Below are 16,621 nucleotides of genomic sequence, written 5' to 3'. Positions count from 1 at the left end.
CGCGTTTGATGCTTGGTCTGTGCTCGGCCTTGGCGACCGATGAGAGTTCGCGTCTAGAAATTTCGACTTCCAAAAGTTCGACGACGCCCATTTACGCGTTCAACATCACGACCCCGCTTTGAATACCACTTCTCACCTCTCCTTTTCCTCGCACCAGCTTCTTCGCTTTCTCTAGTACTTGGAACTTCCCCAGTGCGGGGTCCTCTATCAGCATGGCGATGCGTAAGTGCTGCAGGCTCCAACACAGCTCCAAATTCTGCGTTCATACTTCCTCAGCCCTGGAAAAGCTCCCTGTGCTAATGCTTTGAGCGTACAGAACTCGACATGTCGAACGGTACGTCGCTTTGGCCTCCGTCTCGGAATGCGCCCCGCAACCCCGCCGCACCAGTCGCTAACCCGGCAAAAATACAGCCCAGGTCATGAAGGATGAGTCGGGACGGCCGTTTATCATTGTGAGAGAGTATGTGGCAGGCCCCTCCCAAACTTCGAAAGCTTCGGAGAGCTCATGAAGTGTGCAGTCAGGGCAAGAAGAAGAGGCAGCACGGCAACGACGCCGTCAAGTCACATATCTTGGCCGCGAGGACCGTGGCAAACATCGTCAAGACATCTTTGGTACGGCACAGAGCTGCATGCGGGTGACAGAAGCTTATTTGACATGTAGGGTCCGCGAGGACTGGACAAGATCCTGATCTCCCCCGATGGCGACATCACAGTGACAAACGACGGCGCCACCATCCTCTCACAGGTGCGCACAATGGCCCATGGCAGAATAAGTTGGTCTGACGAGGCACAGATGGAAATATCGAACCACGTTGCGAAACTCCTTGTCGAGCTCTCCAAGTCCCAAGACGACGAAATCGGCGACGGCACCACGGGCGTTGTTGTGCTCGCCGGAGCACTCCTCGAACAAGCCGCGGACCTCATCGACAAGGGCATTCATCCCATAAGGATAGCAGATGGATATGATGAGGCCTGCGAGGTGGCCGTTGCGAGGCTAGATGAGATCAGTGACGAGATCAAGTTCTCTCCCGGAAACACGCAGGAGCTGTTCAGGGTGGCCAAGACGAGTTTGGGAAGCAAGATTGTGTCCAAGGCCCACGACCATTTCGCCACCATCGCCGTAGATGCCGTTCTGTCCGTTGCAGACCTCGCCCGCAAGGATGTCGACTTCGAACTCATCAAGGTCGATGGCAAGGTGGGTGGCTCATTAGAGGATACCCTCTTGGTGAAGGGTGTCATAATAGACAAGGACTTTTCCCACCCCCAGATGCCCTCCGAGGTCAAGGATGCAAAGCTCGCCATCCTCACCTGCGCCTTCGAGCCTCCTAAGCCAAAGACAAAGCACAAGCTAGACATCACCTCGGTCGAGGAATTCAAGAAGCTGCAAAATTACGAACAAAACAAATTTACCGAGATGATTGAGCAGATCAAAGATACTGGAGCAAATATTGTAATATGTCAGTGGGGTTTCGATGACGAGGCCAACCATCTCCTCCTTACAAATCAACTCCCAGCCGTGCGGTGGGTCGGAGGCCCCGAGATTGAGCTTATTGCTATCGCAACGAACGGACGCATAGTGCCACGATTCGAGGATCTGAGTGCAGACAAGTTGGGCACAGCTGGAATCGTTCGAGAGATGAGCTTTGGCACAACTCGAGATAAGATGCTGGTCATTGAAGAGTGCGCAAACACTCGGGCGGTAACTGTCTTTGTCCGAGGAAGCAACAAAATGGTACGTGATACCATATCCTTTTCCCATTGGAGTGTTGTTCCATTAAATCCTGGGATTGGTTATTACTATGCATGTTGCACGGTCCAGAATACTACTGACGCAGGATGCCTTACAGATAATTGATGAGGCGAAACGATCATTACATGATGCACTCTGTGTTGTCCGGAACCTCGTTAAAGACAATCGAATTGTTTACGGGGGTGGAGCTGCAGAAATCGCATGTTCGCTTGCTGTGGAAGACGCGGCCGTCAAGGTAAGCGGCTACCCCTCCATCCGACATTTAATTCCATATTCAACAAATTCTAACTACCTTGCAGAGTCCCGGTCTGGAACAGTACGCAATGCGTGCTTTTGCTGACGCTCTCGACTGTGTCCCAATGGCTCTCGCTGAAAATTCAGGTCTTAGCCCCATCGAAACTCTAGCCAACATCAAGTCGCGTCAAGCCAAAGAAAAGAACTCGAGATTAGGCGTTGACTGTATGCAAACGGGCAGTAACGGTATGTACATCGTACATGATTCCTTATGTTGTCGATCTCTCCAAACCGGTGTGCATGTAATGTGCCGTGCTCTTCCTTCCCGTTCGCTTTTCTCCCTCATCCACCGTTATCAGCACGACATCACTATTTGCGATTCCATTTGTTGATTTTGTTTTCACCGCCGTTGGGCCTTGCGGCACGCCGGCACCTTGCGCACAATGCAGAGTCCCCGTGCCGCACGCCTTCGTTTGCCTTAGTGTCCCTCTGAACGTCCAAGCCCCCACGCTTTATCACCGCGTCGCGTTTGTCAAGCTTTTTAGACCATCACCAAAACAATTAACAATCGCAACCGAGGATGGGAATCGAGGAGTACGGAAAAGAAGCACATGTCGTTTTGTCACTGCACACGCGTTGTAGATGCGACGGTGTGGAAATTGCTCGTCTGATCGGTGTGCTAACTCGTTACGCATTACAGACATGAAGGAGCATTTCGTTATCGACCCGTTAATCTCCAAGAGACAGCAATTGTTACTAGCAACACAGCTTTGTAGAATGGTGTTGAAGGTACGTGTCCCTGCTTACTCTTCCTTTTCATCTTGTTTTTTATTTCACTCGCATCCCTTTTTTTTTACATCTCCCTCCCTTCCTCACATCTGGCGCCCCTTTCTTGGGACTCCCCAACTCGGTCACACGCCCCTTCTGTTCTGTCCCACCATCCAGTATCCATCACACCCGGCTCCCCTTGCGTCCCGCTTCCTACCCTCCCTTCCGGAGGCCTTGGTTTGTGGCGGCGACACACGTACGCTTTCCTTGATGCGGGGAGCGGGGAAGCTAGGTTGCAAGTGTTATACACACGAAGATGCAAGTCATTCGTTCCACAAGCCGGAATGCAAACACGACGTGTTCTTTTGCGGTGAACTCAAGCCGTGCGATTGGGAACGATGGGGGTGTGCACACTACGAGGAGTATGGATTTCACGAGGGTGTCCCTTGTTCGCAATTCGTTGTACTTAGCTCGCTTTGGGATGTCGTGCAGTTTTGATATTCCTTGCATGTTAGACTTGAGGTAATGTTAACGAATCGGATAGGTCAACAACGTCATCATCGCCGGCAGCGACGAAAACGAGTTCTAAACACCCGGCTCGCTGGGAGTGGTGGCACAGCGTCGCGTCCGAACTCTTCATCGATGTAATTAGCGGCACCGGAAATCTGCTTTGCCCACGCAGCTTTTCAGTTCAATGCTTGCCCGGTCCGAGTTAGTGCATGCGAACTGGGCACCGATGCGTCAGAGATGGGTAAGACATTTCGGCGTGGAGGTGGATAGATAGCTTGCATCGTCGGAATTCGAAGGCCGGCTGTTGTGCTATTTCTAAGATACCAATAGACCGGAGAGACAATAAAAAAAAAGACTTTGCAATGAGATAAGAGAATGGGTTTGGTATTATGCACGCAGTCTAAACAATTGAAAGTATCAAAACGTTGCGCTGCGCCGGAGTCTGGAACTTCCTAAGAGAGGCATCCCGAAGTTAAGGTTTATTCCTATAGGACAGGGAACCAGGCGCGGGTACCCAGATGCGTTGGACGAGATACGAATTAGATATGGATGGCCTGATGTGAAGTCCAGTACTGACTTCCCCCTTTGCGTGGAGAGATGAAGTCATTAATCGTGCAAGCGTACACATGATAGAAAGTGGTAGATGAAGTCGGCCTTGTTACATTCGCCACCCTGAATTCTCACCCACGGATATCGACAACATGTCTATGCACTGTGCTATATCATGTGTCATACAATCTAGGAAGCAGCACAATGCCGAGGGTGAATTTGTAAGAGTCTGCAGCTGTGTCCTACAACTACCTGCCTGAGTCCCTCTTTCGAACAAATGGGGACGAGGCGCTTGGATGCAGGAACAACGGAAAACAGAAATTGGACAGGTAAGCGAGCGGAATTTCGAGCAGCTATAGCCTGGGAGCGAGCATAGTAGATCTTAGAGATATATGAAAGACGAGGGCAAGAGATCGGTAGAGACGAGGTGTTGATGTGTGTACGACTTGCTCTGTACGAATCAAGGGGAGCTGGCTGATTGTACGGAATTCACGGCCTTGATGGTATAAAATTGGAATTATGGGCTATACAGAGGGGAGTGAAAGGGAGTACAGGGGAGTGTAGTGGTGAGGGAGAGGGGGAGCGGAAAGGAGCAGAGAGGGAAGGGAAGCTTGCTACAGAAAAGGGGGTACATTTCTGGAAGGGGGAGGGCCGGGTGGAAAAGGTATGGAGAATATCAACGCGAAGGGAGTTGTATGGCAGCAGCATTATCTAAGTGAATTTGGAGAATTGTACTGACAAGCCACGTTTGAACACGATGGTATCGTTCGAGACCTACCCAGCGTAGTATAGTGGCATGGTCGTTGCCCTCCTAGAGTTCAGGCCAGCCAATGGGATCTGTCATAAATGTCGAGCATCTTTGCACTACGTATACTTGAGAAGGAAAGAACAGATGGTAGATGATAAGGGGTTTAGGATAAGTGATCAACTCAAGATTTTCTTAAGAGGATAGAATCGAGTATTGGTCTAACTTTCACCCACATCCTTCCATTACCCCACTCAGCTCTTAAAACTTAGTTCAAACCCTTCACGATTCCACGTGCACTCCCTCTGGCCCCAGCTTTCCCTTCTCACCCCATCTTCTCCACCTCCACTAAGACATCTCCCCATCCATCACTCATCAACAAACGCAACCACGATACAAACCCCACCACACCCGATCCACTCTCAAACCATTCAATTCTTCGGTTCGAGGTCCCCACAAGTCCGTAGTCCGACCGTCTCACGACCGGAGAACTCTCGGACGCTCTCCACGACTGTTGACCCCAGATCCGCAAACGCATCGACCACAGACAGCACCCTCCCCTTCGATCAAAGTCCTGCAGGCACAGACAGGCGCAGAGACAACACACTCCCCCGTTACCGTACTGCTGGAACTCGGAAATGCACACGCTAACCGGGACTGCGCTGCTCAATCGGCGCAGGCAGACAGGGCAGGGTTTGGGGCAGCATCAAACTCTGAGAGAGCTCGAATTCGCATTCGGGGTTTGGGCTGAGGCGAAGATCGGAGGATGATTGATTTGGAAGCTTGGTCGGAGAAATTCGGAAAGAGTTGACACAAGACGTCCGTATACGAGATGTGCTGGTGAGGGTCAGGATGCCGAAGCGGATGTTGTTGCGGGTACCGAGGTGGAGGGTTGGAGGTCCGGAGCCCCGCATCAGGTGCACGGATTCAGGTGGAAGGGATGATTTGTGGGAAGAAATATTTGCGTTGTCCACGAGCGAGGTGATACACACGTGGAAATGGAAAAGAGCCGGGGTGGAAGTGGAAATGGGTGGGTTTGCCCATGTTGGAGACTTAGATTGGATGCATGGGCGGAGCTTAGTTGAGATAATTGCTGGTGAAGGAGGAAAGAAATTCGCAGGGTTTAATTGTCTAGCACTATGGTAATCGTCTGATCTAGTAAATTCGACAAGCAGGACAACCTCAGGATTCTCAAGACTCGAGATGGAAGACAACTTAACGCTATGTCAAGAAACATTCAAGATTCTTTGACAAGAGAAAGAAAGGTTTCAACCCACGATCGTTTGCAAGGATAATTGAAGCAAATGTAGGAATTGGTGTCCAGGTTTTAGACAGGAATAAGGATAACTCGGACGATGTCTGAGTAACATGACAGTAGCGTCTCAGAGTTGACAATTCTCCTTGAGAGGGAAGGCCCTTCTTCCTGCCAATTACTGCCCAAGCCATTGTAGCACATTAGCAGCCACACCACCAAGAAAGTCCACCATAGACCTAGGATCAGCTAGTAGCAAACCCGCAGTCTCCCGCTCCCACCGTGTCTTTCTGTAACAAAAAATCGCGTAACTTACCTGGACCTTACATACAACGCTACCACTTCGGTCCCAAACACCATCTTCCCGCCAAGCTACACCATCAAACCCACAGCCACGCCGACACAGCAATAACCTCAAGACCGCATCTCATCTCCACTCATCCTGTCTTGCCCACAACCCAACCCCTGAAGCGTTCTCGCCGGTCGCAACATAAGTGGGACTTCTCTAGAAATGCAAGGTCTAGACGCTAGACCACAAGCTTTGGTACAGTTCCTACCTCTATTTCACATGAAGTGGCAAGCAGATGGCGGTGAGCTGCCTTGACAATGTCTTCCATGATCGCGAGGCTAGTGCTGTGGCTAAGTAACGCATTATGCGTCCCGGCGGGTCCGCACATCAGCAACGCATGCAGACGCTCCATCGTCAAGACTCTAGTTCTTGTGGACAGGGTGAGCATGGATAATCTCGGGCATTCACGGGGAAAGCCTTTGGTGGAGAACTAAGACTGTGAGGAATGACTAACCGGCCAAACGAGAAGAATGCGGCCGAAGAGCTGGTGTGGGGATGGAGAGGTGAGAAGGAGCGGAGAAACGTACGACCGATTAAGGAGTACTCGGCGGAAAATCGGCGCCTCCAAGTTACAGCAACAGTTTCTGTCTCAGCTCTCGCTGCATTCCATTTCACCTTACAAATTTTAACTTTTCAACTGTAGACGCTGTACACGCCCATGTAAAGCAGCTAAGCGCAACCGACCCAAAAAAAATCCCGGATATTTAAAATGCAACCGTATCCCAGTCGGAGGCTTAAAAAAAAGCCCAAAAGCTGGAATGCTGCTCGTGTTGGTTGGGTATTAATTGGCACCGGCAAGTAGACAGGCTAAATTCGCACGTGGAAATCCCGACGTTGTCCTGCAGGCTTGTTCGGCATGTTCCTCAAGCTACCGTGGCTCTTTTCACACCCCCTTCACACCTTTGAAAGTATTTCTACATCGTATGATTCGTACCTTTAATTATCGTATTCTACCAGTCTCCGGATGCTCTGTTCAGAAGCATGGTTGGTAAACGTGTTGATTACAGGACAATTGTTGAGAAGGGTGTCCGCCGTCGGTGTGCCAATATTCGACATGTGAATGACATGCGGAAATTAGCACATCGTCCAGCGAACTGCCAGATTAAGAAAATGCTGCATTAGTCGGCGAATCACCGGTCGATCTTTCAAAGCTTAGCCTCTCCTCTCGTGGAGGATCCTTCTGGATCAGGTTCCAAACGACTGGTCGTGTGTGCACTCTAGAGAATTCTTTGCAGAGGCTGGGCGGAGAAGTGATCGTCTTGAGTTGTTCTCAAATTAGCTCACTGAATAGGAAAGGAAGAGAGATGTGGAGAGGGTCGCTTATATGTAAGGGAAAGGGGCGAGTTTCAAAAAAAGAGAATGGCTGGTGAACTACTAGTTTCCGAACGACGTGAACCATGTGTACCGTTTGTTGGTGGGCTCAATAGTGGAACTAATCTAATCATAGATCTCGATTATCGCTGCAATGGTTATCTGTTCATTAAACTAGTGCGCAAAACTCAGTCGCAAGGTCTTCCCACTCCCCATTCGAATCCACTTTGCGAGAGAAAAAAAATTCGGCATGCGACATTGTGCTAACAACATCTACCCACCTCTCCCTATTTCCTCTTACACATGTGACTGCGGACCCTTCCTACGTTTGTATTTTCGTGGGTCTGTATGCAGTTAGGATATTCTTTCGATGGTGTTTAAGATGTGATGCACGAGAGAGTGTTGGAGATAAGGACGGATACCTTTTCGCGACATCTTGGCCGTGTCCCTCGTACCTGCATAAAAACGTGGATCATCAGTCATGCTCACGCCAAATGCAGTACAACATGCGGGTAAGGGGCCTTCCGATCAGGGAGGAATCCATGGAGAAGATTGCCGTAAACATCGCGGATTCACGGCAAATCTAGGGCTTGCGTGCCGGATTTCTCGGCATGGAAACTCCAAAAGGCACAGAGCTGTCGATCCGATACCTCGAGTCGAGGAAATAAGTGTCAGCCCTACCCCGGATGTTTCGAATCGACTGCCACATGCGCAACGCCGATCCGGGGCAAAGGATATTTCCACGAGGCAGATGACCGTTTCAAGTACTAGCCTTCCCTGACAATGGCTCGAATCGCGAATTTCTGCTCCCGGGAAGTCATCGCTGTTTTAGGAGTTTCCGTGCTGGAATTAACTTTCATGCCGTGTCGGGGAAGCTAGGAAGCAATGATTCGTGCAGAATCGTGGAGAAGCACTTGAGACAGGGGGTGGAGGATAAGCGGATAGGCCGACGTCGCCCTTCAGGCACCAAGCTTGGGCTGTCACTTTGCGAGCTTCATGACTCTGGTAGGCATGACGAACAATAAGGCCAACTACCATGTGGCTAAGCAGCCATTGGAGCTTCTTCTTTGTTGAACATGCTTGGCTCTCTCGTCTGAAAGAGTCGGGCCGAAGGTGACATGTGCAATCAAGGAACCAGATCCTAACAGTATTGAAACATTACGTACCTTGACCGCCCTCCCAAAAACCTTTGCCAGGTCTCACGGTAAGCCAGGCGTGGCAAATCCCACAATCTTTGGGACGATAATTTTGCTCTCTGGAACCTATCGGGTTCACATGTCAATGAAACTCTTATGACAGAGCGGAACAACACAGCGTCCACGTTCACCCGGGTGGGGCAGCGCGAACAAGAATAGACGAGGCAATATCAACTCACAGAAACCACTAAAGGCATGTCAAAAGTCAGCATGATTCCCGAGAACAGGCCGTTTGCAAAGGGGAGCGATGAACCGTTGTTGCACATGCGGAAGGTTTTTGATGAGGCGCAACATGTGCAGGGATCGACAGCGGGGAATCTGACCACAATTCACAAGCGAGTGCTTGTTGTTCTGCGGGGTGGACAAGGCCAACTTCCTCCACCAACATGTGTGGAACAGGTGATGATAAATTTCTTCCAGCTCACATGCGAAGGGTAGGGATCAAGATTCACGTACCATAGCATCCTGTTAGCATGCTCAATGGGGTGGTCTGCAACCTGGTCGTGGCACCTGCAGCCGCCGACGTCAACAATCAAGCTTCTGGAAAGGGTACCATTGTTGAGCATCCTCCGTGATAAAGCTATTTCGCGGATGCGGGAGGGAGCGCCTTACATACCTATCGCATGCGAACACCTTTTGGCAACACGAAAACCTAGCAGAGCGCGTGAGGCACTGAGACATGTCACTCAATTACGAAAGGCGTCCACGCACCTGAACCACCGGTAACTCTTCTTGTAATGTGAGCATCTGCCCTGGTTGGCCAATTCTTGCCCTACCACGATGCCTAAATTTTCCAATTTCTGTTATCATCATCAGTCAAGGATTCGCTCATCCGATGAAGCTCTTGGGCAGATTCGTCAGAGCATGGTGTGATGAGGAGAAGCAGGGGTAAGCTGTCTGCAATCAAGCTTATGACACATATCGATGCGTGGTGTCGAAGTAAGCCCACCTAGGAAAGCTGTACGCACCTTTTTCCGCGTGGGCGCTTTGCTGGTGCGGGCTGGAGAAGAGAAGAGTCAGTTTCGTCTCAGATAAATTTTTGGTGTTGATTCATAGGGATTCGTGTCTCCTTGTTTAATGTTGAGGTGAATGGGTCGGCGACAACTCCGGACTGCTGGTCCATCCAAAGAACAGATGTCATTCGCTCTTACCTGTACTGGCGCTGATTCTCAAGAACTTGATCTCTGGTATCCGAAAAGCTTCGAAAATTCAACGAATTAGCAAGCCGGCTATCACAATGCCGGATTGTTGAGCAGCGGGTGATCCTACACATCTTCCGATGGCACTCGCGGCAAAACGCCATTGACGTCTCTCCCCTAACAGAGATAACTCCTACCCGTGTGTAGACCGTTGAACATTCTGCACACGTTGGGATGAAGGAACTTTGAAGCGAGTTTGTAGTTAGATGAGAGTGAAGACGGTGCAGTTGTAATTGTTACCTTGGTAGCATGTCGACGACACTACATCCATCAAGATCCAGATAGCCGGCGCGAACTGAATTGGCATGCATGAGGTCTGCTCTAAACCCTTCGACATGTTAGCGGGTCTTGCAGTGGGACTTAGGGTAGCCAAGGTGTACCAATTGTGAACGGATTGGCACATTTATTACAGGAATCCGATCTTGTGTGGGAATCCTGGATGTTGTTCTGAAGGTTGACGACATCCTTGGTGTCTTTGCAACGGTCACATTTCACTGTAATGTTTAGCGTTCCAATCTCTAAAAGTTCAACGGTGTGTAGATCAATATGTGGAAAGGAAATTAGAATTCCCCTTTCCTGAGATGGGATTTCAGTAGATGACATTTCGGTAGACCCAGATGCATCATGCTCGCTTCTATTAGCGTCGTTGCTAGTAGTAAAGCGTTCGTCGTCTTCCGACGAACTATCCGAGCTCTCAGCATCATTTTCGTTACCAGTGTTCCATTCTGGAGGCGTTGGGATGGTGACCTGGTGTGGACGATCAGGTAGTCTGGATAGAGGAATTGGTTCAAGAGCACTAAAACTTGGTCCGGATTTCAACCCTTCTGGCGACGTTGGTGCTAAAGTAGGATTGATTACGTGGGGCTTCTCTAGAGGTTCGGCCGTTTGCTTAGCCATTAAATTCATATTCTGTGAAAGATAATTCATCTGGCTGAGGAGGGACATCTCAGGAAACTTCCCAGCCCGGGAGAGGAATGAATCCTGCACGGCTGATGCTGAGTCACCAGTAACACCTACCAGCTCAATTCGACATGGCAAGAGGCTATAGTTCTCGGGAACAACTAGCTTGACCAATTTAACAGCTTGGAGCTCGATAGGAAGGTCTCCTCGCCTGCGTGGCTCAAACGGGACTGTATAGGTGAGACCATCTGAGGATCGAGAGAACTGGGGTAGCCTGCCCATGCGAGCCTCAAGCTGCTTCGTTTCAGCGTCGCGGGACTGTTTCGCTCGTGACTTCTGCTCAGAAGTGTGAACAATGAGCGGATCCGCAGATCTCTGGAGTGAGGCTGGTGGTGAGGGTGGTGCCTGGCGTTTACCCCCCACAGTAAGATGACGTTGGGTTTCATCCTTCTCTGCCTGCTTGTGAGACACAATCTTGACAGTGTCCGCCTTCTCAGACGATAGGAAACTCTCCAGTTGTCTGTCGAGGGAGTTCAGGTGAGCAAGAAGATTCAAGGATGCGGATGTGGCAACTATCTTATCGAAACCACGCTCGATGTTGATTTGATATCCCCTTTCCATACTAGGATTCGTCACTGTGAGCGTGGGTTGGCCCCCATCTGGGTAATCAAATGGAACGTGTAAAGTGCAGTCCAGCGCGTCCATATCAAAGGGGAAATCAGGGTCAGACGGTCGGAGGTGGAATGTTAGTATCGTGGCGCTATCTTTGTCGTGTTCTTCCGGAGTAAATCTCCGTCGAAGCTGGGAAAGCTGATACTCCCTAGGATCTGCGAGCTGCGACTGGGGAACTGGGCGCTGGGTAATGCGAGAAGTATTGACGGGAGCATGTTGGCGCCCTCTTGTGCTACGAGAAGGGACAGTTGGGTCTGTTTCCGCACCCACGGCTCGTTCGAGTTGTCTCGAGGGCGGGGATCTGCGTGAAGGCTGTTGCTGCACGGTGGCAGTTGACTGCTGGGCGGTATCTATGGCCTCATGTCTGAAAGGACAGGCAGCGCCGGATCTGCACCCTAGCAGCATTGGCGAAAAAGAACAAGTCAGTATTTGCAGCTCGCGAAATGAGAGGTGTGACAATGCTTGGGGAGGCAAGGTGGTTCAGGTGATGGGAGACCCCCACGGCTTCAACAAATGAAAGCACGGGATTCGGAGAATTAGGTGACGGAAAGCAAAGTCGCGATATCACAGTGATCACAGGATAGGAGGCGTCAGCATATTACCGGACTTTTGACCAAAATATCGACAGCGAGCTCTCCGCGGTGGCGGAGTTCCTTGTTGATGAGGCTGAGGAGCAGCCAAACCACAGGTGGAAAGCCCTGAGCGCCATGAGCAGATGACCCTTTTGCAGCGCTAACTTGCCAGCGCATCGACTCGACGTACCGACTGGGTCGAAGGGGGCGGGGCGGCCGGTGCCTGATGGAGCGTCGCCGCTCATTGAGGAGCCGGGGAAAGCGTGAGGGTTGGTTGTTTTTAGAAGTCTGAGATGGGATGATTGCAAACGCGCTGGACCAGCTCTGTGCTGCGACACTGGGGCTCCAGATCCTAGACTGGTGCTGAGAAGCTGGGTAATCCGGGGTAGATGTCGCGGAAGGCAGATTGGCGAAGGACTCCCGTGGTCAGGTGGTGTGCAGTGCACGGTGGTGAGCAAAGCTGATGCGGAGAGAATGAGGCCGCGAAAACAGGCATTGGTGGCGGCTTCCTCAACACCGCGAAGGAAGAGCCGTGATGGTGAATGGATGTCGATAAGGCCTACTCCAAGACTCCTGCGCATGTCATGGGGTTCGTAGTGGATACCTAATGATACGGACGTGTGAATTTGTGAGTGTCGATGCCTGATTCATAAGGCTGAGTGCTCGCTGCACCACTTGACGACGATCTTCACGATGCAGCGGCTTTGACGCGCCGACCACGCCTGCTGCGACGCCTGCTCCGACGCATATGGCCAGTCCAGTGGCCAGCTGTCTCACGAGCGCAATAATCTATCCCCACCATGTCCTCAGTGGCCGGCCCGCCTCGGTCAACCGCCGCGCCGTGGCTCTCCTTGTGATGAGGAGGCGTCGTCACGTCGTCAAGTCGTCAGGCACGCATCAATTCACAGGCCATCACAGGCTCATGGCGCACTGGAAGCCGGCCCGAGGGAAGCAGAGGGCAAAACGAGCCTGGATAACGAGCGCTATATTGGCATATTGGCTCGTCCGGTTGAGCAATATCGTTGCATTTGCCGGTCCAGCCTCAGCAATAACAGCGAAAATGTAAAAGGTCATCGTGACACTACGACCTCGCCGCAGAATCAAGCACTCGCGGCAGATGCAACGAGAATAATGGTCCCCTCGCGCCGCCGTCCGCCTGCTCTATAAGCCGGCACTCTTAAGTAACATCCGCCATTGGTGCCGCCGGGCCATGCATAAAAACTACAGCACAACGTGCATAAGCGCTTCCTGGGCATCCAAATTTGTGAGATGATTCAGAAGAGCGGTAAAGGGAGGCCTGCTGAACGCTGCCTGCTCTCGTATCAATCGTGCATCTTGTTGGGAACTGAAATCCCGGCGCAGCTGATGAGAAGAGAAGGCCCATGAGGCCTGGAAACAATGGCTGAGCACCAGTTGTCATGATCCCACGTTGTTGCATTCGCTCACCGGCTGTCACCATCACAGAATGAACGAAGCCAATGGCTGTTTTGAACTAATCTGTTTTTTGTTTTGAATTAAGTACCTAAACTGATTACCTGTCTACCTATTGTGAGGTAATGCTGTCAAAGAGCAGCAACTACGACGCTTGAGGCGTCAGCTGCCCATACAGGGTATAATGGCTCCACGCAGAAGCCCCATAAAAGTACAATGCAGGTAATAGTACAGACCGTGGACGGGTAATGCTCGACGAAGAAGTGAGACCCATACCACCAGGGCGCGAGCCGGTGACGTGTCTTGGAAGCCGAAGTAAACCGCCCAGTGTCCGATGTGATGAAGAGGAATGAAGGAAACTCGTAGCCTCATAGGCATACTCGATGCCCGCGTGGTATCAAAAAGGTTATAGGAGAACATTACCCATAGTCGGCCGTCCAGTGCGAGGATGGAACTGGAGGAAGTAGAAACTGAACAAAGACCAAACGCCAAAACGACCCATGCCTCCATCCGTAAATGCCGCTGAAGCTGGAAAATGTAATGCTAAAAGAACGGGCCCCGCTACCATCCCTTCTGGTGATACTCCTGAAGGCCCTGGTCGAAGTAATCGTTATATGAATTGTTGTTTTTAGTGGCGTCTTTGAAGGTTAATGATTTGTTCACCCCTTGCTGGGGGAATGCGTTGAGACCCTTGATGTCATTGGTGGTCGCAGCTCGACGGAGGGCAGGTATCGATACCGCTGAGTGTTGACGCTTGTTAACAGCGTTGGTCGTCGCATTCTTCTGCTGCCGTTCCCAGAGAAGGTTTTGACGAAGGGACTGAGTGAGCTCCGTCTGCAGCATATTGCGGCGTGTGGTACGGGGGGAAAGTGCAGGCGGGTGTACATTGGAGGTAGTCATGATAATTGGTTTCGACCGAGTTACTTGGGTCCTCATCATGAGGCCGCTATCTTCTTGGGGAGAGTTACCGGTGGATGGCCCGTTGGAGGTTCGAGATCGTCGAATAAGGGGAGTGGACCGTGAGGCTGCATTCTGGAGTGCTGCACTCTGGAAGCCCTGTGCGCGTTCACCTTCATGCATGAGCGTGGTCAGGAGGGAACGGTTGGAGCGGAGTTCGGGCCTCGAATCCACTCTTGGGAAATGTATGGGACCATCCTTCTCGGTCATGCTGGATGGCCCACTTACGTCCTCGTCCTCCCAATCGTCCTCATCTTCCGAGTCCTCAATTGCATTGTCTGAGTCCTCCTCTTCGCTTTCGCTCTCGATGGCCTCCTCGCTCTCTTCAGAAGAAATGGCATCCTGGATGGTCCGGGTGGTGACCTCCTCCTTGAAGGAGGTTGTCTTACGCGAAATTGCAGGCTTCTTCAAACCATCTGATAGAGAGCTGCGCTTTGCCATGCACATGGACGTTTCGAACGAGCTGGTGTTGTCCTCGTCAGACGAACCACCTAGGGTGAACATAGGCTGCTTCTTCTTCATTGGCTCGGCCTTGGTGGGCTCAGGCTTAGAATGGGTGGAGTTTTTGAGGATGGGCGTAGGGTTCAGGTTGGTGCTGGAACGCATTGAAGTAGAGATACGGGAGGAGTCGAATCCACGGACGATGCTGTGTGAGCTCAGGTCTGTGGACGTGCTTGCATCAGAGCCAACGGGCGGACTCATGCTATCGCTGCCGAGCGCTGTGGCTACTGTTGAAGTTGATGATTCTGGAACGAAGCGGGCTGCCGTTGGTGGGGGGGAGGAAGGGCGAGGGGTGGTGTCTTCGCTGAGCTTCTTCTGGTGAAGCGGGAGCGGTTGGGCGAGCTGTGGTGGAAGGGGAGATAGCGGCTCGATGGGTCTCTTCTCTTGTATTGAGCTTACGACCTTCTCCAAGTCAATGGGGGTGATGTGCTTTTCCCGACCGCGATTCCTGCTGTCCGTGGAGTCGTGGCGGCGGATGTCTGGACGTGAAGACGAGTTCGAGCGCGAGCTGGCAGTTGCCGTGATGGCAGTTTCCGAATTAGAGTCGTCCGAGGCCACGCTGGAAGACAACTCTGGGATCTCGGCGTCGCTGGACAGACGCCGTCCAAATGACCAACGAGGGGGAAAGATGTGATCGGGGGCGCAGCAGAAGGTCTCACGGGACCAGAGCCGCCAGGCCATATTCTCATACCGTTTTCCGTCCTCCATTGCGGGAGAGCATTTGGAGAAGACTGCATGCATGCTGCGTCAGTGACAATGGCTCCCAAGCTTTAGGGCAGCGAGCGTGCACACAGCCATAAGCTGCTGAGCACATGGAACCCACAGCGCTCACAGGGAAGACTCACCAGACCACAGGCCGAACAAGTTCTCCGGATTCCGCGTCTCTATCGTGTGCATAGAGCCGGGCTCAACGCGCACAATTGGGCGCTCCGTATGGAGAGGCATGGCAGCAGCGAGCAGCGCCGTTGCTGCGGTCGTGGTAAAGAAACTGGGGGGAGACTGTGTCGGGGTGCCGTTTTCGTCGGCGGTGCTGGACTTGCGATTGCGTCAACACCGGATCGGCAGCAGCCGCACAGATCGGAGCCGCAGCGAGGTCAACAACGGGTGTCGACGGCGCACATAGGTGACGGCGGGGTGAGGATGGCGGAATGCTGCTGTCGTCGTAGAGATAGAGCGTAATGGAGAATGTCGTGCCTGGGGAGGATGGGCAGGTGAAGCGGTGTGCTTGGTGGTGGGTGTGTATGTGTGGCAGCGGCCAGCAGTATAAACGGCCTTTGTCGGGACGGGGCAGCGCGAGTGAGATAATAAATCCGTGGGACGCACTGGGCCTCTGGCTGCTGGGGGGCACACCCTAGTCACCACGTCCACAAGCCCTTCACTGCGAGCCGTCACGTCGGGACTTCACCCCTGCACCTGAAAAACGCCCCCAGGTGAGGGTCGGTCGGCAGCGCTCCAGCAGCCCCAGCCCGACGCTCGAACCTGGCCAGCCGGAGGACGCCCCCCAATCTGCCCGTTGCTCTTCTGCTCATTCTGTTCTTCTGTGATTGATGACTGGCGCCTTGCTTTCCGCGCTCGACTTAACTTCTCTGCGTGTGGGCCGTGACAATGCTTTACTAACTCCTTTGATACTATGGCTATGACCCTTTCATCTCGCCGCATCGATGGCAGTGTAGTAGAGACTGGTCCCCTCGCCGAAAGTGACCCTATCCGCCACCGTGAGTACTG

At 52.1% G+C, this 16,621-nt stretch overlaps 4 protein-coding genes across 4 annotated transcripts; 2 read left to right on the top strand and 2 right to left on the bottom strand.

The window, feature by feature from the left end:
* The first annotated feature begins 84 nt into the window (after window positions 1-84).
* BDR25DRAFT_283915 (uncharacterized protein) lies at window positions 85-3,716 on the top strand. The gene is made up of 10 exons (XM_033688087.1): window positions 85-222; window positions 317-334; window positions 412-460; window positions 519-612; window positions 662-745; window positions 794-1,732; window positions 1,848-1,985; window positions 2,050-2,230; window positions 2,685-2,773; window positions 3,297-3,716. The coding sequence occupies exons 1-10, from the start codon at window positions 213-215 to the stop codon at window positions 3,339-3,341; spliced, it is 1,647 nt and encodes a 548-aa protein (XP_033549313.1). The 5' UTR covers window positions 85-212; the 3' UTR covers window positions 3,342-3,716.
* A 3,304-nt stretch (window positions 3,717-7,020) lies between these two features.
* Window positions 7,021-11,840, bottom strand: BDR25DRAFT_333299 (uncharacterized protein; the record flags this gene model as incomplete). Its single annotated transcript, XM_033692824.1, has 10 exons — window positions 7,021-7,049; window positions 7,891-7,923; window positions 8,635-8,719; window positions 9,117-9,174; window positions 9,281-9,316; window positions 9,376-9,448; window positions 9,816-9,863; window positions 9,934-10,046; window positions 10,104-10,191; window positions 10,244-11,840. The coding sequence occupies 10 exons, from the start codon at window positions 11,838-11,840 to the stop codon at window positions 7,021-7,023; spliced, it is 2,160 nt and encodes a 719-aa protein (XP_033549312.1).
* Window positions 11,841-12,710: 870 nt separating this feature from the next.
* BDR25DRAFT_14644 (uncharacterized protein) lies at window positions 12,711-13,152 on the top strand. Its single transcript, XM_033683899.1, has one exon. The coding sequence runs from the start codon at window positions 12,756-12,758 to the stop codon at window positions 13,071-13,073; it is 318 nt and encodes a 105-aa protein (XP_033549311.1). The 5' UTR covers window positions 12,711-12,755; the 3' UTR covers window positions 13,074-13,152.
* An 847-nt stretch (window positions 13,153-13,999) lies between these two features.
* BDR25DRAFT_283908 (DUF1752-domain-containing protein) lies at window positions 14,000-16,094 on the bottom strand (the record flags this gene model as incomplete). Its single annotated transcript, XM_033688086.1, has 3 exons — window positions 15,742-16,094; window positions 15,296-15,627; window positions 14,000-15,205 (listed from the first exon to the last, which is right to left on the bottom strand). Exons 1-3 carry the CDS (start codon window positions 15,839-15,841, stop codon window positions 14,000-14,002), a joined length of 1,638 nt encoding a protein of 545 aa, XP_033549310.1. The 5' UTR covers window positions 15,842-16,094.
* Window positions 16,095-16,621: the final 527 nt, after the last annotated feature.

The sequence above is a fragment of the Lindgomyces ingoldianus genome (genome assembly GCF_010093535.1).
Source record: "Lindgomyces ingoldianus strain ATCC 200398 unplaced genomic scaffold BDR25scaffold_11, whole genome shotgun sequence".
NCBI classification, from domain to species: Eukaryota; Fungi; Ascomycota; class Dothideomycetes; order Pleosporales; family Lindgomycetaceae; genus Lindgomyces; species Lindgomyces ingoldianus.
This window is presented reverse-complemented; position numbering and strand designations above follow the sequence as displayed.

Excerpts from the sequence above, each read along its gene's own strand:
- BDR25DRAFT_283915 (XM_033688087.1), top strand. Across the intron at positions 613-661 it reads ACATCGTCAAGACATCTTTG|GGTCCGCGAGGACTGGACAA; the intron begins GTACGGCACAGA and ends TTTGACATGTAG. Across the intron at positions 746-793 it reads GCGCCACCATCCTCTCACAG|ATGGAAATATCGAACCACGT; the intron begins GTGCGCACAATG and ends GACGAGGCACAG.
- BDR25DRAFT_14644 (XM_033683899.1), top strand. The coding sequence starts at position 12,756 with ATGGCCAGTCCAGTGGCCAGCTGTCTCACGAGCGCAATAATCTATCCC.